Below are 24,250 nucleotides of genomic sequence, written 5' to 3'. Positions count from 1 at the left end.
TCTTAATCAGCTGCTTTATTTAAACAGACTTTTGTTCTCCTCAACATATAAAGACAACGATGTGTCCTTTATTAATTATCAACAAACAACACGACGTGCACAAAGCGACATGCTCGCAGATGTTTGAGCTTTGTTTTTCTTCGTAGCGGAACCATTAATGCCGAGACCAGGTTTCAGCGACGGACAGATTTAACGGACGGACCCTCGTATGTTTACACGTGAGGTTTGTGCAAGGCTGTACTTTCGCACGTGAACTGTTTAAATGCCGTCGTTTGACCTGTAAAATATGAAATCACATTTGTAATCTATAATATTATTAAATATTCAGTCGCGTGTGTAATTTACATTTTTAACGAAATGGTTTAGCTTCAGTTAGCTAGCTAGTTAGCTCCTTTTTTATTTTTAGCTCTTTTGTGGCGTTTAAAAATACTTAAATAAATATTGAATTATCAGCTGGCGTGATTGTATTTATTAGTTATATCTTTAATATCAGGCCTGGGTTTAAAATGGGAAAACTCAGGAAGAAATTCAACTGGAAGGGAAGACTGCAAAGTGACGTCCAGCGACCAGCAGAGGAGGAGAGTAAAGTTGTTGTGGAACTTCAAGGTGAGAGTTCAGAGGTTTTTCCTCTGGGGACGTTATTTTCGGGGCCTTTATTGCCACTTAAATGTGTTGTCGGTGTTGATGTGTAACACTTTGTTTTGTCATCAGATGGGGCCAGGCTGAAAGGTGTAGACCAGAGCAACGCGTTGGTGCTCCCGGCCAACAAAGCCAACAAGAAGAAAGCCCCGCTGAGAGCCTCCTCCATCAAGAAGCCCCTCACCAAGAGGCAGAGGAAGGAGCTGGAGAAGGTCCTGGAGCGCAAGGACAAGAAAACTCAGGTGAGAAACAGGTTGACGCTGCGAGCAGCTTCACTCAGGTAAAGTGTCTCTCTGACCCGGGACTTCCAGGCTTTGTGTCCGGGTTGAATCTGGTCTAGTTCATACGTACAGCTAAGAAGGTTTTTTCTAACAATACAATTCATCTTATCAAGAACCACCGAGCGATTAATTAGTAATTGAAACACCCAATTAAATCATCGTCTTGTTTATTGTGACATATACTTGATGTGATGTTAAAATAGTGATGACATGAGGTGTTCTTTGGGGCTTTGCCTTTATTACAGACGGTAAGAAGATGACAGGAAACGAGAGAAACAAAGATTTAAATGAATGTTTTCAGATATCAGTATTGGTGTTACTGTCCAGCCCTAGACGCAAGATCAAACCAGTTTATCTACTCCTTAGTTACTCACAGTAACTCACCTTTCATGTGATATTTAGGTATACTGTAAATACGATGTCATACGTTTAGTAACTCTGCTAACAAAAGGAGATCTTAAGGACGAGGTCACAGCCCACTCACCTGTCCTCCCGTCTCTGTCCCGTCCAGAGAGCAGACATCCTGACCAAGCTGGCCGAGGTGCAGGTTCCAGACTCTGAACTGAAGCTGTTGTACACCACGTCCAAACTGGGGACAGGAGACAAACTCTACCAGACCAAACAGTAAGTGCACGAATGCAACGTTTAAGCTAAGAAAAGCAACAACAACAACACATATTTTTCTTCATCGGAAGATCCGGAGAGGGCGGAAGTCGGTGGTCTTATTATTTTTGGGGGTGTTTTCAGGTTACCGGATGAAATAACAAACGGAGACTCTGCACCAAAGATCAGCAGTCTCAGCGGAGCGAACAGAAAAAGGAAATGGAAAGAAGAGGAAGAGGATGAAGAAGTGGAAGAAAAGGCAGAAGAAAGCAGCGATCTGGACACCTCGTCTGATGAGGAGGAAGAGGAAAAGAAGGAAGAGCTGAACAAAACCACAGATGTGACCGCCCCTCCCTCTCAGGAGGTGGGGGACAAACAGGAAGTGAAGGAAGAACAACCCAAAGTGGAACAAGCCAGACAAAATGAGAAGACTCCAGATCAGAAGAAAGTGGAGAAGAAGACGCCGGCGGTCTTCATTCCTGTGGACCGAGCGGCAGACATACAGGTGTGTGACAACTACAGGTGTGTGTGTGTGGTTTTTGTTTGTCGCCGTGCTTCAAGTGCGTTTGAACCCTCTCCCCCGCTGCCGCAGGAGGCTCGTCTGAAGCTGCCTGTGCTGGCGGAGGAGCAGCTCATCATGGAGGCCGTGAGGGAAAACCCCAGCGTCGTCATCTGCGGAGAGACCGGCAGCGGAAAGACGACTCAAATGCCCCAGTTCCTGTACGAAGCCGGCTACGCCAGGTAGGCTGCCGTTTACCTGACGGGAAGGAAAAATAAAAAATACAGGCCCGCGTTGCGGATGCACGCGGCGGTGACTCACAGTTTTCCGTCGTCCTCTTGCTTCCGGTTTCCTGCAGCGGCGGCGGGATGATCGGCATCACGGAGCCGAGGAGAGTGGCAGCCGTCAGCATGTCCCACCGAGTGGCCAAGGAGATGAACCTGTCCACCAGGTAACACCTGGAAACACCTGGAAACACCTGGAAACACCTGCAGCGTGAGCTGACTCTGAGATAACGGAAACATTTAGTGAACGGTGCGCGTGTGTGTGTGTGTGTGTGTGTGTGTGTGTGTGTGTGTGTGTGTGTGTGTGTGTGTGTGTGTGTGTGTGTGTGTGTGTGTGTGTGTGTGTGTGTGTCCGTGTTTCAGGGTGGTGTCGTACCAGATTCGATACGAGGGCAACGTGACCAGCGACACCAAGATCAAGTTCATGACAGACGGCGTTCTACTGAAGGAGATCCAGAAGGTGTCGTTTCATTTTTTTGTTGCTCGTTTATTGTGATCAAGAAGAAGAAAAAACACAATTTCTGACAAATAAATCCTGCTCGTGCTCATGTAGTCTTTCACACTCAGGGCGTCTGAGTTTAAAGAATCTCAAAAATCACAACTTTAACCCGTTGAAAACTGTGAAACCAATTTTTGCTCCAAACCTGCTTTTCCCTGTGTTTGAGTGTTTTTTTTTTTTTACATGACCCAGAGTCCACAAAAAGCCTCCTGGAGCGTCAATAAGACACTTTTTTTGGAAAGATTAGCACCTAAAGAATCAGAATCTGCAACAAAAATCTCAATAAAACAAAGTGTTGGTCTGTTAGGAAGGAGTCTCAGTCAAAAAACGGTGTCGTTTGGTTAAAAAAATGGAAAAGAAAATTGTATTTTATGCCAAAAGATTGTCTGAATGGGCATGCTGGGACTTAAAATGGACGCGGGAGGATTTTTGCACGGTTTCCAAAAGGTTAATGAGTTGTGATGAAGTAGTTTTTTCTCCAGGAGGAAAATGGAAAAGCAATTAATTTTGAATTGAATCACCTTGACGTTCCTGCATTTCATTCTCTCTCTTGTAGGACTTCCTGCTCCAGAGATACAGCGTGATAATCATCGACGAGGCCCATGAAAGGAGCGTGTACACGGACATCCTCATCGGACTGCTGTCGCGCATCGTCCCGCTCAGAAACAAGGTGAGACGCTGCTGCGCTTCACGCGTCCGCTGTAAAAAACAACAAAAAAAAAAAACAACGCGACACCATCTATCTCCCCGTCGCTCTCTCTCCACGCCTCTGCAGAAAGGTCTGCCCATGAAGCTGCTCGTCATGTCGGCCACTCTGCGGGTGGAGGACTTCACGGACAACGCCAAGCTGTTCCGGACGCCGCCGCCCGTCATCAAGGTGGACGCTCGCCAGTTCCCCGTCACCATACACTTCAACAAACGCACCCCGATGGAGGACTACACCGGAGAGGTGTTCAACAAAATCTGCAAGATCCACCGGATGCTGCCTCCAGGTGCAAACACACACACACACGTGATATATTTATATCACTCGAGACTCTTCCTATGTGACCTTAAAAATAGACTCTTTCAACATTTTAGATTCGATTAGGTTATAAAAAGGAGAATCTTGCAGCTTCACAGCGTCGTAGCTGTAAAATGTGAAGAATTACACCTCGTTAGTTCATATTTAACAAACGTGAACTGTAAGTAAGCAGGATAGGAGTTTAACGTTTTGGGAACCGGGCACAAAAACCTTCCAGCGTCCTTTTAATTCAGACAATCTTTTGGCATAAAATACGTAATTTTTCCATTTTTGAACCAAACGACACAGTTTTTTGACTGAAACTTCTTCCTAACAGGACAAGACTTTGTTTTATTGTGATTTTTGTTGCAGATTCTGATTCTTTAGGTGCTAATCTTTCCCAAAAGGTGTCTTATTGACGCTCCAGGAGGCGTTTTTGGGGAATCTGGATCATATCATGCTGGATGTTCAAAGTTGCAAACGTACATTGTTCTTCCCCAAGACTTTGCTGAACAAATACATACAATAAACACAAGTATCGCAATAAATTTGGGGTTCAAACACAGGGAAAAGGAGATCTAGAGCCAACATTGGTTCCACACTCGCCCCCCTGACGCCTCGCCTCTGTCCTTCAGGTGGGATCCTGGTGTTTCTGACCGGTCAGGCTGAGGTTCACAGTCTGTGCAGAAAACTGAGAGACGCTTTTCCCTTCAGGAGGGGAAACACGGCGACTGGTGAGTCTGACGCACGCCTGTTCGCTCCCCTCACACCCTGCTGGTGCACACCTCTGAGGACGTTTCTGTGTTCAGGTGAAGACGAGGAGGCGGAGACCTCGGAGGCGATGAGGACGTTTAAAAAGTCCAAAAAGAAGGCCGCAGTCGTGAGTCTACTTTCTTTTTTTTTTTAGTGAAATCCCCCTAAAGGCAAACGTTATCTCCTCCTCCTGTAAGCCGTTCTGCGCATATTTTAAGCTCGTCATCTCCGTCTTTCAGTCTCTGCCCCGAATCAACCTGGACAACTACTCGGCCCTCCCGCTGGACGAAGGGGACGAGGACAGAGAGGCGGGCGTCGGATACGAGGACGAGGACGTCGGCTCCGACCTGGAGATGGGAGACGACGACTCCCCCGCTGCAGGCGAGCCCGCCGCTCCACACCAATCACACCAATCACGTCCTCGCGTCCGGCTGGATGCGTTTCAGCGGAGCGCTTCTGCTAACCTTCTGCTCTGATTGTCTGTGGTTCTGCAGAGATGAAGGCCGACCCCTCCATTCCTCTCTACGTCCTCCCGCTGTACTCGCTGTTGGCTCCAGAGCAGCAGGCCAAGGTGAGATTAACATTTTAGTTCAAGATGTCGTAAATTTACCAGAAACGTTGCTTCAGCTGCAGCCGTCATGGACGACCGCGGCTCTGCTGACGCTGTAACAACCATTGTATTAAACAGAATATATCAATGTGTCCCTGCAGGCCCTCTGTTGAGCCGGTACCTCCTCATAGATCAAACATAATACATCAACTCTGAAGATTAATTCAATCTTAACGTTAGCGTCCAGCGTAGAAAATGCTTTTAAAGTATTTTAACCCTCTGAAACCCCAAAAAGCAGGTTTTCTTAAAACAATGCAAAGTCACTTTGCAGCATTTTGACAGCGTGTTACTTGATGTTTCTTGTAATATAAATGGAAATAAATGAGTGCAATAGAAGGCAGATTTATTAATGCCCAAGTACACTCTAGCTCGACGATTAAGGACATTGTTTTAAAGAGAACAAATTACATTTTGATCTAAAAAAACATGGAAATGTAAAGTCGTCATTAAAGTGCATATTATTGTTTTAGCGACTACGAGGAATTTGGTGATCGGTGCGTTACCATCAGACATAAATACGAATAGAGCGATGGATGGAAATGTACAATGGAATATGATAAACAGTCGAAATGGTTTGATATTCTAAGATCAAAGTCTATATTGTGTAATTTCTGTGGTTTAGACGAAGCTTTAACCGACAGCCGAGGAGTCCAGGCGATGCGGTTCGATGGTCGTTGGCGGTGACGTCTCTCTCTCTCTCCTGCAGGTGTTCAGGCCTCCTCCCCCCGGAGCGCGCTCCTGCGTGGTCGCCACCAACGTGGCCGAGACGTCCCTGACCATCCCCGGCATCAAGTACGTGGTGGACTGCGGGCGAGTCAAGAAGCGCCACTACGACCGGGTGACCGGCGTGTCGTCCTTCAGGGTCTCCTGGACCTCGCAGGCCTCGGCCAATCAGAGGGCGGGGAGGGCGGGACGAACGGAGCCGGGACACTGCTACAGGTCAGGACGTTGAAAAAAAAAACCCGCTGCGTCTTGATCCCTCTTTCACGCCTCACTTTTTGAGGATTCACAAATGTTTTCGCGGTGTTTCTTTGTCGCAGGTTGTACTCGTCGGCGGTGTTTGGAGACTTCAGTTTGTTCTCGGAGGCCGAGATCACGCGCCGGCCTGTGGAGGACCTGGTTTTACAGATGAAGGACCTCAACATAGAGAAGGTCAGTGGAAAAAGGTCACTGGCTTAAACTCGCCAGCAGCCTCTCCGAGTCTCCTCGTAAAAAAAAACAAATAAAAAACGGCTTTATTTTGTCTTTTTGCTCAGGTGGTCAACTTCCCCTTCCCCACGTCTCCGTCTGCAGAAGCTCTGGTCGCAGCAGAGCAGCTGTTGGTGTCGTTGGGAGCTCTGAAGGAGCCGCGTCTCACCGGGAGGTAGCTAGCTGTGTGCCGACGGGTTTGAGCTCGTCTGGAACGCAGTATTTCTGCACTTTAATGTGGACGTTTGAGTCAGACCGATTAAGCTCATCACATGTTCACACCTTTTCTGTTGTTGTCGTCTCTCCTCTCAGCGTGAAAGAGATGGAGCGTGCGAGGCTGAGCTGTCCCATCAGCCCCCTGGGCAGGGCCATGGCGTCGTTCCCCGTGTCGCCGCGCTACGCTAAGATGCTAGCTCTCGGCAAGCAGCAGGACTGCCTGCCCTACGTCATCGCCGTGGTCGCGGCCATGACGGTCCGGGAGATCTTCGAGGACCTCGACGGGTGAGGACGTTTAAGATCAACGTGCTTTAAAAACTGGATTCTCGAGGTCTTGCTTTTAGAAATTGGGGAGAAAAGATCAGCTGGCTCCTCGATCGCGCCGCGTTCTTTATTTTTTACTTTTTTGAGTCTCCTTGACACATTTCTGTTCCTCAGACCGGCCAGCGGTGACGTCGAGAGCGCCACGCTCGCCCAGCGCCGAGCTCGGATGATCCAGATGAGGAGGCTGTGGGCCGGGCAGGGAGCGTCGCTGCTGCTGGGAGACCTCATGGTCATGCTGGGTAATGCTGCTTTCTTTTTATTGTGTTCAGGTCACGACACTGAACAGCGTCAGGTCACATGTTGACCTCTGAAGGTCACATGTTGACCTCTGAAGGTCACAGGACCGAGATACTTATGGTCATGGAAAACCTGGAGAAAGTCATGGTTATTTCCAGGCCTGGAAAAGTCCCAAAAGTTGTGTAAAAGTCCTGTAATTGTGTTATATTCATGTGTTCATGACGTTCATTTACGCTGAGTTTGAAATAATGAATCTGCTTTTAAAAGAAAGAGGCTCAAAATATCAGCAGCATACATACAGACATCTATATGAATGGTTATTATTTTAATCAAACTATTGTCTCTCATTCATTTGAGTCATTTAAGGTTTACTGTATGCTTTGAATCCTCATTGTTAGTTTAAAGATGTGTTACAGTTCTGTGTTCATGTGACCAACAGGTGCTGTTGGCGCTTGTGAATTTGCCGGTTGCTCTCCCAAGTTTTGCGAGGAGAACGGCCTGAGGTATAAAGCCATGCTGGAGATCAGGAGGCTCAGAGGACAACTTACCAACGCAGGTAGACACACACACACACACACACACACACACACACACACACACACACACACACACCCAAAAGGCCCAGGTGTCTCGTTCCCCACAGAAAGCTTCCTGTACTTCACAATGTGATGCAGGAACCAAACAGGAAACCGGTCCTCTGCTTCTCTCCTCCCCAGTGAACGCCGTTTGTCCGGAGGTGGGCGTGTTCGTGAATCCCAAGATGTCTCCGCCGACGGCGCACCAGGTGGTTTGCTTGCGGCAGATTGTTCTGGCCGGACTGGGAGACCACCTGGCGCGGCGCGTACAGGCGGAGGATCTACTGGACCCCAAATGGAAGAACGGATACAAGGCAAGTCGCTCCGAGGGCTGCGAGCGCGAGTCGTGATTTGGTTTTTTTTTGGGAGTCGACCTCGGTTCTCCTTCCCGCCGGCTCATCTTCTCCCGTTCCTCCCGTTCGCAGACGTCTCTCCTGGACGACCCGGTGTTCATTCATCCCAGCTCGGCGCTGTTCAAGACGCTGCCGCCGTTCGTGGTCTACCAGGAGATCCTGGAGACCACCAAGATGTACATGAGGGGTGAGTGAGCTCTGATTAAACGCCAGACTCGGATATCCACATAATGTTTTCAGATGTGCAGCGTAAAGATGACTTGAACTCTTAAGATTCAACGATAGAGAAATGTGCTCGACACCTGGTGGTAAAATCATGAATCAGCGAGCTTTCTAAGCGGCCGTGCTTCAGGACGACGAGGCTCCGCTTGCTCGTGTCGATCTTGCTAGCTGCTGAAACCTCTCCGTCTCCGTCAGGTGTGTCCGCAGTAGAAGCCGAGTGGATCCCCGAGCTCCTCCCCCAGTACTGTCACCTCGGCGCCCCTCTGGAGTCGCCGCCGCCGCGCTTCTGCCCGGCCAGCGGCACCGTCAGATGTCACCGCGCCAGCACCTTCTGTAGGTGGAGCATCACGCCTGTGTTTGTACCACGGAGAAAATAAAATAAAAAGTGCCTTTGTTCACGCTCGTGTGCTTCTCCTTTAAGTCCGCGTCGCCTGGCCGCTGCCGGCGGTGGAGAAGGAATATCCAGACAACATCGAGCGATACAAACTGTTTGCCAGGTTCCTGCTTGAGGGACAGGTACGAACCGCTATGACCTCAACACCCTGATCACTAGAGGGCAAATGAATTATATTACTATTAGTGATTGTTGTTATTACTCTCGTGTGCAATTTTATCTTATCTTGTCCCTTCTGCATTGTTCGAGCTCTGATGTTTTCGTCGTCTGCTCCTCAGGTTTGTCCTGAGCTCAAGAAGCACAGCAGCCACCTCCTGTCGAACCCCTCCATCATGCTGAAATCGTGGGCAAAGTGAGTCGGCCTTCTCCGAGGGATCTCTCTCTCTGTTTCTGTCAAACTTACAAATGAACTTGTTTCAAGGAAGAGTTTCTCTCCCTCTCTGCATGCGCGTCTGCTGCTTTAGGCTGCAGCCCAGGACGGAGGCGTTGCTGGCGTCGTTGGTGTCAAAGAAGGTTTCCTGCAGAGACGCACTCCTCTCTGTCTGGAAAACTGAAGAGAAATGTGAGGATTTTAATTTGAATGGCATGACTTTCCACTCGATTCATTTGCCCGCTTGACGTTCTCTCTTGTTTTTCCCTCCTACAGTCCTGTTGTCTGCGTACTGCCAGTGGTTACCTGAAGCCCTGCATCAAGAAGTGGCCAAAAGTTGGCCACCATTATGAATCGACGACAACAACAACAGCAGAAAGTTGTTGCACACTTGATCAAAGACTCGTGTTGATTTAGAAATCTGCAGAACTTCATTCTTCTTTGCCATCAGAAAGCATCTTCAGACCTTATGATGCTTTCAAAGTGCAACTACAATACCACAACACTGCCTTCTCTTTGGTGTTTTGTATTTTATATACTGTATCTGTGACTTGTACAGTTTTCAACTTGAGCTCAAACATGACCTTTTAACTATATGAATCGGTGTGCTGCTGTCAGTTATGTTTGTCTGATTTGGTCTTCATAAGACTCATTAAAAACTGTGTGGCTCTGAATAAGGCTGCTGTGTGATTTATTCACGCTCCATGTAAACTGATTGGTAAATATTAAAGGGCATCGCCAATGACTGTACACACCAGTGACTGTTTATTAAGCACGAGGAGCATCAATCATGCTGAACGCGGTAAAATCATGTGTTGAGATACCAGATGATATCTGATTCATGCAAGTGGCTGAAAGTCAGGATATCTTAACCAATGATCCTATTTATTTTTTGGAAAAACATTTAACATAATATAATATAAAATCATATTTTTTAATAGATGTGTTTAAACAGATTTTATATTATGTTAAACAAATGATATATATATAGTATATTTATATATAGTATATTCATATATGATTCGTTAATTACGGACGCTTTTCGGCTCAATTGCAGGAAATATTTAATAAATAAAAATATAACTGTTATTTCAATGGGCCTCTGTGATTGGCTGACGCCTCTCTCTGTCGTCATTTCCGTCTCGCAGCGCGTACACTTCCGGAAGAAGCGGAAGACAACAGTGTAAAGTCACAGCTCGGAAGCAAAGAAATTTCCAACAAGGAAAAAAAAAAGAAAGAAGCAAAAAGCCATTTTTATTTAACTCGCTTGACAACCAAACAGCAAGCTGGCTGACATGGTGAGTGACTCCGGTTCGACTGGACGTTGACGTCACGTTTAACGGCCATGTCGAAACAAACCGGAGCGGTTTAACGGCTAGCTCGCGAGCGACGAACAACAACACGACATCAGCAGAAAGCTGCTCTGTCACGGTGCACTCAAACGACCGATGTATTTTTACCAACTCACGTTAAAATAAACAATATTGTCAACACGTACGTTGTTTTAATGGGATTCTGGTTCGTTCCACAGTTTTCCTTCCACGTATTCGACCACCCGATGTCTCGGGGGTTTCAGAACCGCTTCTCCACTCAGTACCGCTGCTACTCGGTGTCCATGCTGGCGGGACCCAACGACCGCTCCGACGTAGAGAAGGGAGGCAAAAGTGAGTATTGTTACCGTCACAACATGTGCTCTTATAACTTCTACACACCGCCTGTAACATCACGAGGAGACTGTTGCAAACACAGAAAGTGTATGTACTATATATGTGTAAATAGATGAATACTTCCGAGTCTTTGTTCAATCTACTGAACGGGAATAATAATGATACCCATGTATTTATGTAGCACAAAAGTTACAGAGCGCTCTACAAAGACATACAAAATGTATAACACGAGAAAGTTTACAGGTAAGTAATGAATCAAATAGAATTGATAAAGTAACAATGCCAAGCGAGATGGGTATTACTATAACATAGGAAATACAAGTAACATAAAACAGAACATTTTTGAGAGATATCTTAAAGAATAATCACAGCCATCCTGCTTGAGGCGGCCCAACTCTTAAGACTCACTCTGATCTCATTAACTTGCACAGGTGCTCTGTAGAGATGCTAAAATAGGTGTTTTTGGTGGATTCTCCCACTGTTTTTATGCGAGTACAATGCTTTCCCCCCATTCAGTCATAGTTCAGCGCTCCTTTTTCGTGCCCCAGCTACCTCACCAGTGGGTCGTCCCCTCTCTGGTGCAGCCAACCTTTTGTTATGTTTATGATAAAGGTTTACCAGTTCAAGCTCTTTCACATTCTTAAAGTATTGAAAGCTACATTACGCTTTACAGCAGTTTTTCTGTGATTCCTCAAATTCATGGTGGTTTCTCCTTTCGTTTGTAAGGTGATAATTTGTCAACATTATTCTAAAAAGTGTGCATGTTGATATCTTATGTGTCCAAAGACTTCTTTTTTTTAACTTGAAGCAAAGATATTTACTTGATCTTATTCATTCTTGTTGTCTCAACTAATACGCAATTTCTTTTCCAGTAATAATGCCACCTTCAGCCCTCGACCAGCTCAGTAAGTTAAATGAAAGGTCTCTTTTTTACAAACATCTCCTCTGGAACCTTCTATGAATCGGACCTCTATGCTCCTTTTTCCTCACACAGGCAGACTTAACATCACCTATCCAATGCTCTTCAAGCTGACCAACAAGAACTCCGACAGAATGACGCACTGCGGTGTGCTGGAGTTTGTGGCAGACGAGGGAATCTGCTACCTGCCTCACTGGGTAATGAAAAGAAGGAAAAAAAACAGTTTGACACCGACCTCTGAATTGTTTTCTGTTGATCCGTCCACGCTGCAATGAAATCATCTTCTTTCTGTTTGCTGCAGATGATGCAGAATCTCCTGCTGGAGGAAGGAGGTCTGGTTCAAGTGGAGAGTGTGAACCTGATGGTGGCCACTTACTCAAAGTTCCAGCCGCAGAGCCCCGACTTCCTGGACATCACAAACCCCAAGGCCGTGTAAGACACATTAGTCCAGAACATTGACTCGACCCGTTTTCACATTTTTGTTTTTGAACTGACGGACTGACTTGTCACTTTAATTTTAGACTGGAGAATGCTCTGAGAAACTTTGCCTGCTTGACAACGGGAGATGTCGTGGCTATCAACTACAACGAAAAGGTGAATTGACTTATTGTGTCGGACTAATGGTGAATATGTGCTTTGTCTGTATTTTTGGGTTCTACTAAATACGACTACTAATGGTATCTGTTTTATTGTTTCAGATATATGAGCTGCGAGTAATGGAAACCAAGCCAGATAAAGCTGTGTCTATCATCGAGTGTGATATGAACGTAAGATCCTCTATCCCTGTGACACGGCATTGTCAATGGGTCTTTAAAGACACTTAGCAGACAGGGGGGTCCTCAGCTGTAAACTATGTGGGTTCCTTTGCGTGGAAACGTTTGGGAATCTTTCACGTTATTACAGACAACGAAATTATTCTGTTGTATGTTCTCCACTTTAAACGGGTCGCGACTCTGTTTCCCAGGTGGACTTTGACGCTCCTCTGGGTTACAAAGAGCCCGAACGACGACGACCCCAGCACCAGGAAGAGCCAACAGTAAGCACCACACCCTAAAGCTACCCGCACCGTTTGTGCTCTGACAAAAAAATGTATTTAAAAACAAAATTCTTCACAGGAGGAAGACGCCGACCCCACCAGTTACGCCGACATGGACCTGGGATTCAGAGTGAGTAAATGTCGCCGTGGCTTCAGGGACAAATAAACCGCACTGATAACTGTAAGAACAAGAGGTAATGTAACTTGTGATCCGTTTTCATCTTCAGGCTTTCACTGGCTCCGGCAATCGTTTGGACGGTAAATTGAAAGGGATCGAGCCCAGCCCCGCCCCTCTTGGCCCAAGTGACATCAAAAGGTAACGTTCAGTGTTTTCTAAACATGCACACATGAAGTGGCCGACACATTTAATATGGTAACATAAAGGTTTACATACTCATGATAACATACGCATGATAACTCTGCAACTTTATGTGGATTTTTTGGGAATGACATAAAGAAGATTGGCCGTGTAACTATTTGATAAACGTGGCGATGCAGCATTAACACGTTTTTACTTTTTTGGTGGCGCCTGTTCAAACTGTATTTTACTACGCTGATGTTTTTTAGCCTTGAGTGCAAATTCTTCACCTTGTTTTTAAACTCAAACCTTTTCTTTTCACAGAGGCATCCCCAACTACGAATTCAAAGTTGGCAAGATAACCTTCATCAGAAACTCGAGGCCTCAGCCCAGGAAATTTGTAGATGATGTAAGAAATGTGGAGGATTTTCTCACCCATTTGTACATATTTAACTCTGCTGTATTTAGTGTTTCAGTTCCTCACAATCTTTTTCCTGTACAACCTTTTTGTTTATAGCACTTGAACTAAACGATTTATTGGTGGCATTCATTGTAGTTATTTGTAGTGAATTCTCTGCACACACTTTCTTCTAGAACTCGTGCTTTAATATTCCCGTCATAACAATTAAAAAAAATCTCTTCCAGGATGATGAACTGAACAGATTCATCGCCTTCTCTGGAGAAGGACAGTCACTACGCAAGAAGGGCAGAAAGCCTTGAAGGGTTCTAAGTGGAGAGACTGGATAATGCACACGGACTCACCATATCAATTGTTCTTCAACAGCAGAGTAAAAAAAAAAAAAAAAAGAGATTTGTTTCTCTCCCTTTGAAATGTATTTTGCTGGTGAGATGGGATCATATTTAAATAAAACTCCGACATTAATATCTTTGACAAAAGCGAAGCTTCATAAAATGCCGTCTGGAGTTTGAGGAATAAATTATATCGCCACACCATAAAAGGAAAAAAATAATAACTTGGGGAGTATTGTTGTATTAGAACATTTACCCCCCCCCTTTTTCCATAATTGTTGAATTTTTACAATTGACTTTAAATATACTGTTATCCAGAGTCCCATTCTTATAAAATGGGAGCAATAATAGCTCAATGCTTTTGATTTTAATTATAATAAATTGTTTGTTTTTTTTTAGTTAAAGGAGTAATTTGCTATCCCCTCCCCCTTTTTGTCTTGCTTTATTTATAGACAAATAAAGGAGTGTGTTTGAAATGTTTTGTCACTAATAGTTCTTCATTTAATGCCCTTTTTGTAAACAAAATAATAATAATACTGGTATATATTAGTATATTACATTTGCAATTTTTTTTGACTAGAATTGGACACGTGTATATAAAAGCCAATGTCTTATGCCTGATTGTCTAGTTCTAATTCAACAGTGTAATGGCATGGTGAAATGGCGTGTAATGAGCAAGTAATGCATATTTTATAACTAACAGATGGTGGAAAAACAACAAAGTTGTTAAATAAGAAACGTCCATATTTGTCCAAAACAAGTTGTTTTAACAAATACAGAGAAACTTTAAATACATTGGTCACAATCATGGTCACTACAATTCGGGGATGTTTGGTTGGTTATCATTAGTATTAGTCATTAATATTTTAGTTTTCTTTCTTTTCCAAAAGTGTAAAATATAGTCTTAAATGGGCTTTTATTTTGAAATGAAGTCGAACCGGAAGTCCTGTGGCTGTGTTTGCTAACGCAGCTAGCGCTAGCAATGGACCACACTGGAAAAGTAGCGTGGAAGGTAATTTAACCATTCTTATGTCGTGAGCTCAGTGTCACGATGCATTTTAATCCAGCTCGTCTTTGTGCTCGTTCTGAGTGAATAAACACATCCGACTCAAAACAGTCAGCGAGATGATTAACGTCACCTGTCGCTGCTAAACTGCCCTTAGCCAGCTAACGCTAGCGATAAGCAATGTCAGTTAAACGAGGAGGTTTTAACAGAAACTTTCTAATTCCACGTCACGTAATTAATTGTTTGTGTTTGTCTCCGTTGTTAATTATATTTCTTTTAAACGACGTGTAGATGTAGAAACCCATAGAGCAAAACGGTTCATGAACATGAGCGGCCTGAAGAGGCGCTGTGGGAGCGACACTTCTTTCTTCTTCTACTCTTTTTAAAGGTACATTGAGGAAACTGGTGTATTTTCTAGTGTGACACAGTTTTACTTAATAAACGATGTTTAAGAAGGCGTTTTAATAACTAACCCTAATGTATCTGTTAACCTCATATTTTCAACATAAGAAATCATGAAATAAATCATCATAGATTAATAATAGACCAAATAAAAACTGATTGTGAATATTAGGGCTTTTTGTTTTTTACTTAATTTTTTTTTTTAAACTAATTTTAAATTTATTCCTCTTTTGTATAAATCAAAAGTTCTTAGTCAATCAAGACCGGCTTTAATAAGGTTGGAGTTTCCACCTCCCTTTAAGCAAAGCTGCACAAGTGAAGCCCTCCCCACGTTAATCCTTTCTGCTGCTACATGTTACATTAGCTTGTTGGACGTAACCATAAAAGTGGAAGGTGTTCCACAACAGTTAGAGGGGTCAACGCATAACGTACTGATCTTGTCTGACCCTACCAGCCGCCCCGAGCCTGCGATGACTACTGGAGTGAACTCAACCACTGCAAAAGCTTGAAGAACCATTTTCACCACTACTACACCCACGGTACCTCCCCGCCATGCCAGCAGTGGAAAGAGGACTTCGACAACTGCAGAGAATGGGAGAAAAACAAATCCACCGAATCCAAGGTACCAGGGCGGAGAGAGACACCTTATTTAAATCCCTGAACTTGTAAACAAACCAATAACATTTTGTGGTGTATTGATCCGAGCTGAGGAAGGCATGAAATAAAAGTCTTGACATTACAATCGGTTGTATACGTTACCCCATCGTCTGTATTGCAGGAAGCCTTGCAGACGAGTGAGAGGAACAGAGTGGCAGAGCAGAGGAAGTTCACCCCAGTGTGGGAACTGAGGCAAGACCCTCCCAGAGACTGGCACATGCCGCTGAACCAGGAAAAGCCTCAAGACTCATGAACTGTCAACTATTTAACCCCCAACATCTCCGTTCCATGCCGGCCAAAGAGAGGCTAAATGGAGACTTGAACGTCTTGCCACTTCATTAAATTATTTAGAGACACTGGTGCCTTGTTGCCATGTCGAGCTGTAATCACAGAGCTGCTGTGTGAAAACAGATCGGTTTGAACAGCGACACCTAGTGGTCACTGACGAGTACAACAACATATATATATATATATACAACCAGTGAATTACAAGATGACCTCTACAAAGGCAGCGGTTTGTTTTTGTCATGAATTATTAATTTTACAAGGCACTTTTAAAAACTCACAAAAGGCTGACTGCACTCACACACTTGCTGTATATGAGTTTAATGATGATTTTCCTTGTTTTTGGTGTGTCAAACGTAAAAAAAATGGGGACGATTGGGTCAGATAATGCAATGGGCACATTTTGAAGATTAAATGTATTTCATCCAAGTGATAAAATGTGTCGTAATTTGTTTTGATGAGGGTTGTATTAACAACTAGGCTGCACTAGAAGACGCTTTCCATGACATTGAGCAGGAGAGTTGAGCCCAGACAGTAAACACGTGTTCTCTTCAGCTCGTGCCGTAGATACTCCTCTGGGATGAATATTGTAGACATGCATTAATAAAGCTAAGTTTAGCTCGACAGCTTGAACTCATTGCGGTTTTCAAGTTGTGTCATCCATTATCAAACAAATTTGGAAAATTAAAAAAAGGAGTTCATTTTATTTCCCATTTCTTCCATTGTGTTTTATACAGAGACTTGTATGTGGTTGAAAAAAGAAAATGGTGCATCATTTCCATGAATGTTACATTTCATACAGAGTGACAGTACAAATCAAGAGGTTTATCGTGTACAAACAAGTACATTAAATACACACAGGCAGCACACACACAGCCCTCCACCTATCCATCACTGCGTGTACACTTTAGTGATGTCAGTGTATTTCCCATCGGGAGCTTCGTGCTTGCTGATCGGCGGCGTGTAGGCGGGCCCTTCGTGAGTGAAGGGAAACAGGAGCGGGTCCGGCTTCAGCGCCGCCAGGTACAGCTCCTTAGACTCCACCTTCAGCTCCTCCAACGCCTCCCTCTGCGCTTCGATAGCGAGCTCGACTGCCCGCATTTCAGCCTTGTGCTGCTCCTGCGAGAGCAAAGATGGAAGAGCACACATCAAAAAAGGCCCACTCAAGTGTGCGAAAGGTCAGAGGCAAGGCTTTCCATAAAAGCTTTGGCGATGGGAGCGTCATAAGTTAAGTGGTGACCTGCTTGTATCGACACCACTCCTTCAGCAGCAGGGCGCGACCCTCGCTTTCTTCAAATGACAGCTTCAGTGCAGAGCGTTCCCTTTATAAGAGAGTAAAAAACACCAGTTTAATGCACTTTCACGTCAGTGAGCACTTAATAGAAAGGAGAACAAAACGGTACAGTAAGTCAAATTAAAAAACAAAAATAGGACAAATGATGTATATAAAAAGGCAAATGTGTCCAAAAAATGTTGTTTAATTAAATGTCTGCCAGCCTCAAAGCTTTGTGGAGTTAATGTACTGTTAGGAACAGCCAATGGGGACCTTTCTCTGGTCTTGTTCGACTGCAGTCGTGGTATAATTACCTCGTTTCATCTAAGCATTTGAACGGAGTGATGAGGTCATCCAGGGGGATGAACTCAGGCGCGACCTTCTCCATCTTCTTCAGTTTCTTCTTCATCCTCTCCTTCAACACGTGATCTCGCTTCGGGTCCACTTTCTTCTTCTTCTTGGGCTCCGCTCTTAAAAAAAACAAACAAAGCACAGTTCCATGAGTATGTTAAACCGCAAGATAAGATATATTTAGTTTAAGTAAATCTGGGGAACATATTGATACTGAGACACGATACTGGGATGTCATAGCTAAAAACAAATGGCGTCGTATCAAGTAGAGTTTTTTGGTTTTGACTCAAGCGTGAATTGCAAATCATTTTTGATTATCAGCGGGTTTGAGTCATTGAGAAGCAACGATGTCAGTGTCGTCCTCTGGTTTTGCTTTTATCCTTTTTGATATTATCATAAATGACAGACTTGGGCAATATGAGCACATCCCCTTTTGGTTCTGGACACATATGGACACAGACAGTGCCGAGCATTCACTGAGAAACAAAATAAACCACCTAATGAATTGACAATTACAAGGAGAGTGCCAAAAAATAATAAAAGACGATGAAAGTAGATTTTGAAAAGGCGGTTACTTGATTAGCAGCAAGATCAAAACAAAAAAGGAATACAGTGTTTTACGAGTGCGTGCTCCTGACGAGCAGTTTATCAAATATATCAAAGAAAAAGAAAACAATTGGCATGCAGTGCACCTGGGGCTCATACCTCAGTGGAGCGGATGTCTTCAGCGTCATTACGGGAGCGAACCAGGGACTCTGAAGATGTCCTCCCAACAGGAAGCTGCTCAAAAAAACACAACACCTGTCAGCCAACAGACGCGTCTCCGCTGAATAACCTCCGCGCTGTTAGCTCCAGGTAGCTCGCGCCCTTGTCAGCTGTTCACGCGCCACTACAAACGCAACTCACCTGGACGGAGCGGTCTGTCGGGACAAAGCCCCGCAGAGCCCGCGCGATAAAGCCGCAGACATGCCTCCAGTCACCGTAAACGCATGCCCGAGGGGTCGAAAACGTTCACGTGCAAGCAAGTCGTCTTTCCCTTTTTTGCCCCTCGAACGGCGGAGTAGACTGTGGCGCGACGAGATGACGTAGTCCAGCTGCCACGCCCACAAAATTTCCTGGTCGCACATTCGCGTATTTCGTTAGCGCAATTAATTCTTTGAATTAAAATGCATTATACACTACTGTGTCAACACAATCAATGATAAAAAACGATGCACTTTACACGTTTTTTAACAGTTTAATAATGTCTTAGTTTTAATATATATATAAAAAGACGTGTCGAATCTGACGAGACGAGTGAAAAGTATTGCTCCAGTATTTAGAGGAAAGGTCGGCGGTTTTTTTTGTTACATTCAGCAGGAACTCATTCAGAACAGCCAGAAGATACCAGTCGAAGAGCTCGATCCCCGCAGTGGTTGTGTGATATTTATCTACATCATGGCGCTTCTGAGAGGTAAATAAACATGTTTCAGTTCAGCAGGAGGTGGAAACAAAGCAGATGGACCTTTAAAACATGTTTCAATGTGTTTCGTGGGCTTCGTTTCTCCTGTTTGAGTATGTGTAGGATTATCAGTGCCCTAAAATGAATGGTGTCTTCTCCTAAAGTTGTCTTTACGTAAATATATTCATGTGTTTGTGTCAGTTCATGTGCTTCTCTGGTCACAACTTCACTGCGAAATAGGTGAAAGGTGACAAGATGGTGTCAAGATCATTAACTCGTTGACAGCTTCTCCTCAGTCACCTTTCTATTCACTGAAATATTAAAAATCTTACTTGATTACCTTCAATAAAAGTAAACTACTTTCAAGTAATTGTTGTATTTAGAGATCTCAGATAAATGTAGTTCAGTAAAAGATCAAATATTACCCTCTTACGTTTGGTAAGTGGAAGTGTTATGTAACGTAAACGCAGGTAAAATATAATTATTGTGCAAATACAACACTGAACACACACCTCTGATAGCAGAGGTCTGATATGCAACACAGTGTTTCAAGATCACATCATATTGATTATACCGAGTGACTTGTGTTTATGAAGCAAGATTGAATGCAAGTACATAATTCTATTTAATAATAAATAACAATAATAATAGAACATTTTAAAGACTTGTTTTCTTTTCCTGAGGGTTAGCACATGAGGCAAGTTGTCGAAGATTTAAACCCTTTTTTTCTTTTTGAAGAAGAAAACGCAACGTTCAAGTTAAAAAAAATATAGATAAGACTTCATAATCACGAACATGAAGCAACTGAGTGTGTGTGAAATAAATCTCCGTGGGAAAGAGATGTGATACTATGGAAAAAATAGAGGATCCAGACGTAGTTACGTCATCCTCTGGATCAAAAGTTCTTTTACGGTTCTTTCCTGACTCTGTGGCTCAGCGGTGGGTGGTTTGAAGTCAAACTCTTGTTTTATTTTATTTCCTCTGCAGGTGTATTCGTTGTGGCTGCCAAGCGCACTCCGTTTGGCACCTACGGCGGCGTGCTGAAGGATCACAGTGCAACAGACTTGGCTGAGCATGCAGCTAAAGCCGCCCTGGCAGCAGGGGGCGTGGCTCCAGAGCTTATAAACAGCGTCATCATGGGAAATGTCATGCAGGTAACACCCCCTCAACCCAAAAAATGTAACCGATCAACAGTAGATCACTCCTGCAATCACATGAAGATGCTTGAGTAGTGTGTTCGGGTTTGGTCCCCACCATTTAATCCCTCGTCATCTGATTTCAGAGCTCGGCCGACGCGCCCTACATTGCTCGTCACGTGGGCCTCAGGTGTGGCGTTCCCATCCCGGTGCCGGCTCTCACTGTGAACAGACTGTGTGGGTCTGGTTTCCAGTCCGTCATCAATGGCGCTCAAGTAAGTGCTCCAGCAAGAACAAAACGATTCAGACCCGAATGTACAAAGAGCACACTCTTGTAAAAGCACAATGTACTTGTCTTGTTGCTGGGAAAAAAATAAAAGACCCTGTTATCTTGTGTTTGTGTGTGTGTGCTTGCAGGAGATTTGCCTCAAGGAGTCCGAGGTGGTCCTGTGCGGCGGCTCGGAGAGTATGAGTCAGGCCCCGTACGCTGTTCGCAACATACGATTCGGTACAAAGTTTGGAGTCGATCTCAAGGTTGGCTTCCTGTCGGTTCTTCTCGACTCTCTAATCCCTGAACACTCGACACACAAATGCACGCAGAGACGCCGAGGAGCCGCTCGTTATTTCCTCAAACTCTTGACGCAAAGATTAAAAAGTACCAACAAACTTTTCCTCGTCTTCCCGACAGCTCGAGGACACCCTGTGGGCGGGCCTGACTGACCTGCACATCAAAATCCCGATGGGCATCACGGCGGAAAACCTGGCAGAGAAATACCAGCTCACACGAGAAGACGTCGACAATTACGCGTACCAGACGCAGCAGCGGTGGAAGGCCGGTAAGACCGCGGCTTCACGAGCCGCTCGCCTCGGTGATGAGTCAGCTTTACGGCTCGATCTTTAATAGTTGAATCGTGCCTTTTTGTTTTTTGTGTTTGCAGCACACGAGGGCGGTCACTTCACCGAGGAAATTGCTCCCATCGACGTGAAAGCCAGGAAGGGAAAAGTGTCCATGACGCACGATGAACACCCTCGTCCACAGACCACTCCGGAACAGATGGCCAAAATGCCCGCCGTCTTCAAGAAGGGAGGCACTGTCACCGCTGCCAACGCTTCAGTGAGTGTGTGTGTGTGTGTGTGTGCGTGTGTGTCACAAGCATGTGTCCTTACTTTAGTAATTAAAGGCTCTCGCTCTGTTATCTTTGCTCAGGCTGAACCAATCAGCCTGGCTGATAGTGAGTCTGTCAATTCAGGGAGCATTGTCTCCTACAGGATATTGTCATAGTCTGCAGGGTGGACATTGGAGCCCAAAGGAGGGAGGGGGGTGATCGTGAGCACATTTGTTGTGTAGATATGAATGAGGACGCCCCTCCTCCTCCTCTTCCTCCTCCCCTTTCCATGCACTGATGTCATGTCAGTCTGCCCTGGGTTGATACTCGCACACAAGGAGCAGGGAGCATACAATCCACACAAAAAAAAAAACCTACCTGTATTGCTTTTGTCTGCCACCGCGGGAAGCACCGGACTCTTACTGAACCCTCCGCTCTCCTCTCGACCTCCAGGGCGTCTCTGACGGAGCCGCCGCCGTGGTGATCGCCAGTGAGGATGCGCTGCGTGAGCACAAGCTCACGCCTCTGGCCAGAATTGTGGCCTATCACGTTGCGGGCTGTGACCCGAGCATCATGGGAATCGGTAAGTGACAGCTTCTGTTTCGGGGATTGTCATTTAACGACAAAATGAGCCGCTGTGCTATTTGGGTATTTTTCAACGTGGGCGTGTCTGGTCTCTTTGAATCATCTCAGGTCCCGTTCCAGCCATCACAGAAGCTCTTAAAAAAGCCGGTCTGACTCTCAACGACATGGATCTTGTGGAGGTTCGTTGTCAGTGACTCGCTCCATCAGATTGTGTCAGACGCTTCATCAGAATCAGCTTTAATGGCCGTGTACATTTGCACATACGTGGAATTTGACGCCGGTTTCACTTCGCTCTTTGTATTTGTATACATACAATAAGTAAGATGAATATAAAGACATTAAAGAACTGCCGACTGCCGAATCCTCCCTCGCTCCTGCTCTTGACCCACTCCCCTCTCCCCCCCTACCCTCAGGGGTCTGCGAGTGTGAGCAGAGTTGAAGCGCATCGCCGACCCAGACACAGTTTTTCCTTGAGCCTCCTTAATCCCGGTGTCGTTGTTGCTCCGTGCAGGTGAACGAGGCCTTCGCCCCGCAGTACCTGGCCGTCGCTAAGGCTCTCGGTCTGGATCCAGCCAAAAGCAACGTCAACGGCGGCGCCATCGCCATCGGACATCCTCTCGGCGCTTCTGGAGCGCGTATCACCGCCCACCTGGTCCACGAGCTCAGGTGATTTTATTCTCTTTTTTTTTTAGTAACTACATAGAAGGTACTAAAAGTACAATGTTATTAGTATCAGGTGATGCATGTCTGCATATTACGTTGCTTTAAAACCTGATGAAACCGCTCATATGACCTTGATATGAATACCAAAAGAATCCTAAAGAATCTGCAACTTCTTGCCATTCAAAAAAATATGTATATATTTATTATTTACTGCATAATATGATCAATGGTCTGAGCAAATGATTGCTCCCTGAGTTTTTTATCGTATCTTCGGTGCCTTCCCATCATGCCACAGAGTAATACTGCACCTCTTTAGAAAGATTAAGACCTGAAGCATCCAAATCTGTAATAATAATCACATTAAACACAAGCTCTGACCCCTTTTCAACTCTCGAAACGCTGAAGAGAAAGGTGGGAAAAACTATTGTTACTGCTTTGCAGCTTGAGACTCCAATGTTGATCTCATAAAATATAACGATCTTTTTTTAAATGCACGCCATCGCTTCTCTTCTCACAAGGGTTTATTGTACTTTAGCCGTTTAAATGTATTAAATCGGACCTGCGGATGATGAACTGAAAGCGTTTGAGTTTTTTTCTAAATTCACTTCTTTATTTCTGGGAAATTAGGAAAAAGAGGCTCCAAGCTTATGAGGTTCACTCTACTTATGAACTTTGTTTTTGACAGGCGACGAGGAGGCCGGTACGCGGTGGGCTCTGCCTGCATCGGTGGGGGTCAGGGGATCGCCATCATCCTCGAGAAGTGCTGATCCGAGAAGCCGCCAGAACCAGAAGAGCTGCTGCTGATGAATGTCTCGCCTCAACGTCGTCTCGCACAGGCGACAAATGCATCAAGAAGATTTTAAAACACTTCCATGTACACATAAAATGTCAAATGCTCCCTTAACAGCTACTGCTGCTCTGTTTAAACAAAAGAAAAAGGAGGAATCAAGAGAGTGTTTGTGTGCGTGGCCGAGACACAGAGCGAGGTCCTTTTTGTCACGTTAACATGTGTAGCACATTGTCGACTCATAGAGTGCAGTTTGTGTTGCGCTATCGGAGTGTCTGAAATGCCTTAATGTCTTCTCTATCACTCCATTAACAGGGATCATCATTTACAGAAGACATATCCGACCTGTGATGGCTCCTGCAGTTAAAAAACAACTCATTTTGTATATCTTTGTGTCAAAGAATCATAATAAATAACATTGTTCTGCTTTTTGAGGTTTTCATGATCAGCACTCGATGGCGACCACTGTTTATTTTACTAGATCAGCAGAGAACTTTTGGATTAATATCCAACAGACACTACTAGTTTCTATTTTAGTTTAAATAAAACAGAATCTTTACTTTTTATTGTCTTATTTATGTGCCAAATGGTTTTAGAAAAACTGATAATATACATATATAGAGAGAAAGGGGTACTCAATGATATTTAATATAAGACATTCATGTCCTCAATGTTTGTAACGCCTCCCCTGAGATATATTTAGAAAGTAGACAAAAGTCTGGAATTGATGGGTTAGACTATATTTGGGCAAACCTATTTTATTAGGAAATTAAAATTGAATTTTCAACTTTTTCATTTAGATTTTTTTTAACAAAACAGAACAGTCTTTGACAATTGA

General features: G+C 44.6%; 5 protein-coding genes across 8 annotated transcripts; 4 read left to right on the top strand and 1 right to left on the bottom strand.

Moving 5' to 3' along the window:
* Nucleotides 1-81: 81 nt before the first annotated feature.
* On the top strand, nucleotides 82-9,705 carry dhx37 (DEAH (Asp-Glu-Ala-His) box polypeptide 37). The gene is made up of 27 exons (XM_068605107.1): nucleotides 82-223; nucleotides 494-606; nucleotides 712-881; nucleotides 1,432-1,544; nucleotides 1,668-2,028; nucleotides 2,116-2,264; nucleotides 2,381-2,473; nucleotides 2,670-2,766; nucleotides 3,362-3,475; nucleotides 3,581-3,797; nucleotides 4,444-4,542; nucleotides 4,618-4,688; nucleotides 4,801-4,942; nucleotides 5,056-5,132; nucleotides 5,878-6,110; nucleotides 6,212-6,323; nucleotides 6,428-6,534; nucleotides 6,672-6,860; nucleotides 7,014-7,138; nucleotides 7,576-7,692; nucleotides 7,853-8,025; nucleotides 8,137-8,251; nucleotides 8,482-8,619; nucleotides 8,708-8,802; nucleotides 8,959-9,032; nucleotides 9,145-9,242; nucleotides 9,327-9,705. Exons 2-27 carry the CDS (start codon nucleotides 507-509, stop codon nucleotides 9,401-9,403), a joined length of 3,456 nt encoding a protein of 1,151 aa, XP_068461208.1. The 5' UTR covers nucleotides 82-223; nucleotides 494-506; the 3' UTR covers nucleotides 9,404-9,705.
* A 496-nt stretch (nucleotides 9,706-10,201) lies between these two features.
* Nucleotides 10,202-14,196, top strand: ufd1l (ubiquitin recognition factor in ER associated degradation 1). Of its 4 annotated transcripts, none has more exons than XM_068605245.1 (12): nucleotides 10,202-10,348; nucleotides 10,582-10,714; nucleotides 11,590-11,622; nucleotides 11,712-11,833; nucleotides 11,938-12,068; nucleotides 12,158-12,230; nucleotides 12,335-12,403; nucleotides 12,601-12,672; nucleotides 12,752-12,802; nucleotides 12,900-12,988; nucleotides 13,295-13,379; nucleotides 13,616-14,196. In XM_068605245.1, exons 1-12 carry the CDS (start codon nucleotides 10,346-10,348, stop codon nucleotides 13,688-13,690), a joined length of 936 nt encoding a protein of 311 aa, XP_068461346.1. In that variant the 5' UTR covers nucleotides 10,202-10,345; the 3' UTR covers nucleotides 13,691-14,196. The 4 variants fall into 4 exon arrangements, with proteins under 4 accessions (XP_068461346.1, XP_068461348.1, XP_068461347.1 ...); XM_068605247.1 differs by lacking the exon at nucleotides 10,202-10,348 and adding an exon at nucleotides 10,383-10,481; XM_068605246.1 differs by lacking the exon at nucleotides 10,202-10,348 and adding an exon at nucleotides 10,397-10,500.
* Nucleotides 14,197-14,652: 456 nt separating this feature from the next.
* cunh22orf39 (chromosome unknown C22orf39 homolog) lies at nucleotides 14,653-16,508 on the top strand. The gene is made up of 3 exons (XM_068566432.1): nucleotides 14,653-14,732; nucleotides 15,583-15,750; nucleotides 15,907-16,508. The coding sequence occupies exons 1-3, from the start codon at nucleotides 14,703-14,705 to the stop codon at nucleotides 16,036-16,038; spliced, it is 330 nt and encodes a 109-aa protein (XP_068422533.1). The 5' UTR covers nucleotides 14,653-14,702; the 3' UTR covers nucleotides 16,039-16,508.
* Nucleotides 16,509-16,745: 237 nt separating this feature from the next.
* Nucleotides 16,746-18,761, bottom strand: mrpl40 (mitochondrial ribosomal protein L40). Its single transcript, XM_068566431.1, has 5 exons — nucleotides 18,601-18,761; nucleotides 18,400-18,474; nucleotides 17,658-17,813; nucleotides 17,311-17,392; nucleotides 16,746-17,189 (listed from the first exon to the last, which is right to left on the bottom strand). Exons 1-5 carry the CDS (start codon nucleotides 18,660-18,662, stop codon nucleotides 16,962-16,964), a joined length of 603 nt encoding a protein of 200 aa, XP_068422532.1. The 5' UTR covers nucleotides 18,663-18,761; the 3' UTR covers nucleotides 16,746-16,961.
* A 293-nt stretch (nucleotides 18,762-19,054) lies between these two features.
* acaa2 (acetyl-CoA acyltransferase 2) lies at nucleotides 19,055-23,840 on the top strand. Its single transcript, XM_068566430.1, has 10 exons — nucleotides 19,055-19,147; nucleotides 20,123-20,289; nucleotides 20,418-20,546; nucleotides 20,689-20,805; nucleotides 20,960-21,107; nucleotides 21,210-21,385; nucleotides 21,831-21,960; nucleotides 22,071-22,141; nucleotides 22,474-22,628; nucleotides 23,311-23,840. Exons 1-10 carry the CDS (start codon nucleotides 19,132-19,134, stop codon nucleotides 23,390-23,392), a joined length of 1,191 nt encoding a protein of 396 aa, XP_068422531.1. The 5' UTR covers nucleotides 19,055-19,131; the 3' UTR covers nucleotides 23,393-23,840.
* The last annotated feature ends 410 nt before the right edge of the window (nucleotides 23,841-24,250 follow it).

The sequence above is a fragment of the Clinocottus analis genome, unplaced genomic scaffold, assembly GCF_023055335.1.
Source record: "Clinocottus analis isolate CAN_PGR_092001 unplaced genomic scaffold, fCliAna1.0.p SCAF_7, whole genome shotgun sequence".
NCBI lineage: Eukaryota > Metazoa > Chordata > Actinopteri > Perciformes > Cottidae > Clinocottus > Clinocottus analis.
Note: the sequence above shows the minus strand (reverse complement) of the source record. Positions and strands in the feature narration are given on the sequence as shown.

Bases quoted from the DNA above. Each gene is read 5' to 3' on its own strand.
- dhx37 (XM_068605107.1), top strand. From the start codon at position 507: ATGGGAAAACTCAGGAAGAAATTCAACTGGAAGGGAAGACTGCAAAGT. The intron at 5,133-5,877 runs GTGAGATTAACA...TCTCTCCTGCAG, and splicing joins CTCCAGAGCAGCAGGCCAAG to GTGTTCAGGCCTCCTCCCCC. The intron at 6,324-6,427 runs GTCAGTGGAAAA...CTTTTTGCTCAG, and splicing joins AGGACCTCAACATAGAGAAG to GTGGTCAACTTCCCCTTCCC.
- ufd1l (XM_068605244.1), top strand. From the start codon at position 10,558: ATGGGATTCTGGTTCGTTCCACAGTTTTCCTTCCACGTATTCGACCAC. The intron at 11,623-11,711 runs GTAAGTTAAATG...TTCCTCACACAG, and splicing joins TTCAGCCCTCGACCAGCTCA to GCAGACTTAACATCACCTAT. The intron at 13,380-13,615 runs GTAAGAAATGTG...AATCTCTTCCAG, and splicing joins CCAGGAAATTTGTAGATGAT to GATGATGAACTGAACAGATT.
- mrpl40 (XM_068566431.1), bottom strand. From the start codon at position 18,662: ATGTCTGCGGCTTTATCGCGCGGGCTCTGCGGGGCTTTGTCCCGACAG. The intron at 17,393-17,657 runs GTAATTATACCA...TCTCTTATAAAG, and splicing joins AAATGCTTAGATGAAACGAG to GGAACGCTCTGCACTGAAGC. The intron at 17,190-17,310 runs GTCACCACTTAA...TTGCTCTCGCAG, and splicing joins AGTGGTGTCGATACAAGCAG to GAGCAGCACAAGGCTGAAAT.
- acaa2 (XM_068566430.1), top strand. The intron at 21,108-21,209 runs GTAAGACCGCGG...TTGTGTTTGCAG, and splicing joins GCAGCAGCGGTGGAAGGCCG to CACACGAGGGCGGTCACTTC. The intron at 21,961-22,070 runs GTAAGTGACAGC...GAATCATCTCAG, and splicing joins CCCGAGCATCATGGGAATCG to GTCCCGTTCCAGCCATCACA.
- cunh22orf39 (XM_068566432.1), top strand. From the start codon at position 14,703: ATGGACCACACTGGAAAAGTAGCGTGGAAG. The intron at 14,733-15,582 runs GTAATTTAACCA...TGACCCTACCAG, and splicing joins CTGGAAAAGTAGCGTGGAAG to CCGCCCCGAGCCTGCGATGA. The intron at 15,751-15,906 runs GTACCAGGGCGG...TCTGTATTGCAG, and splicing joins ACAAATCCACCGAATCCAAG to GAAGCCTTGCAGACGAGTGA.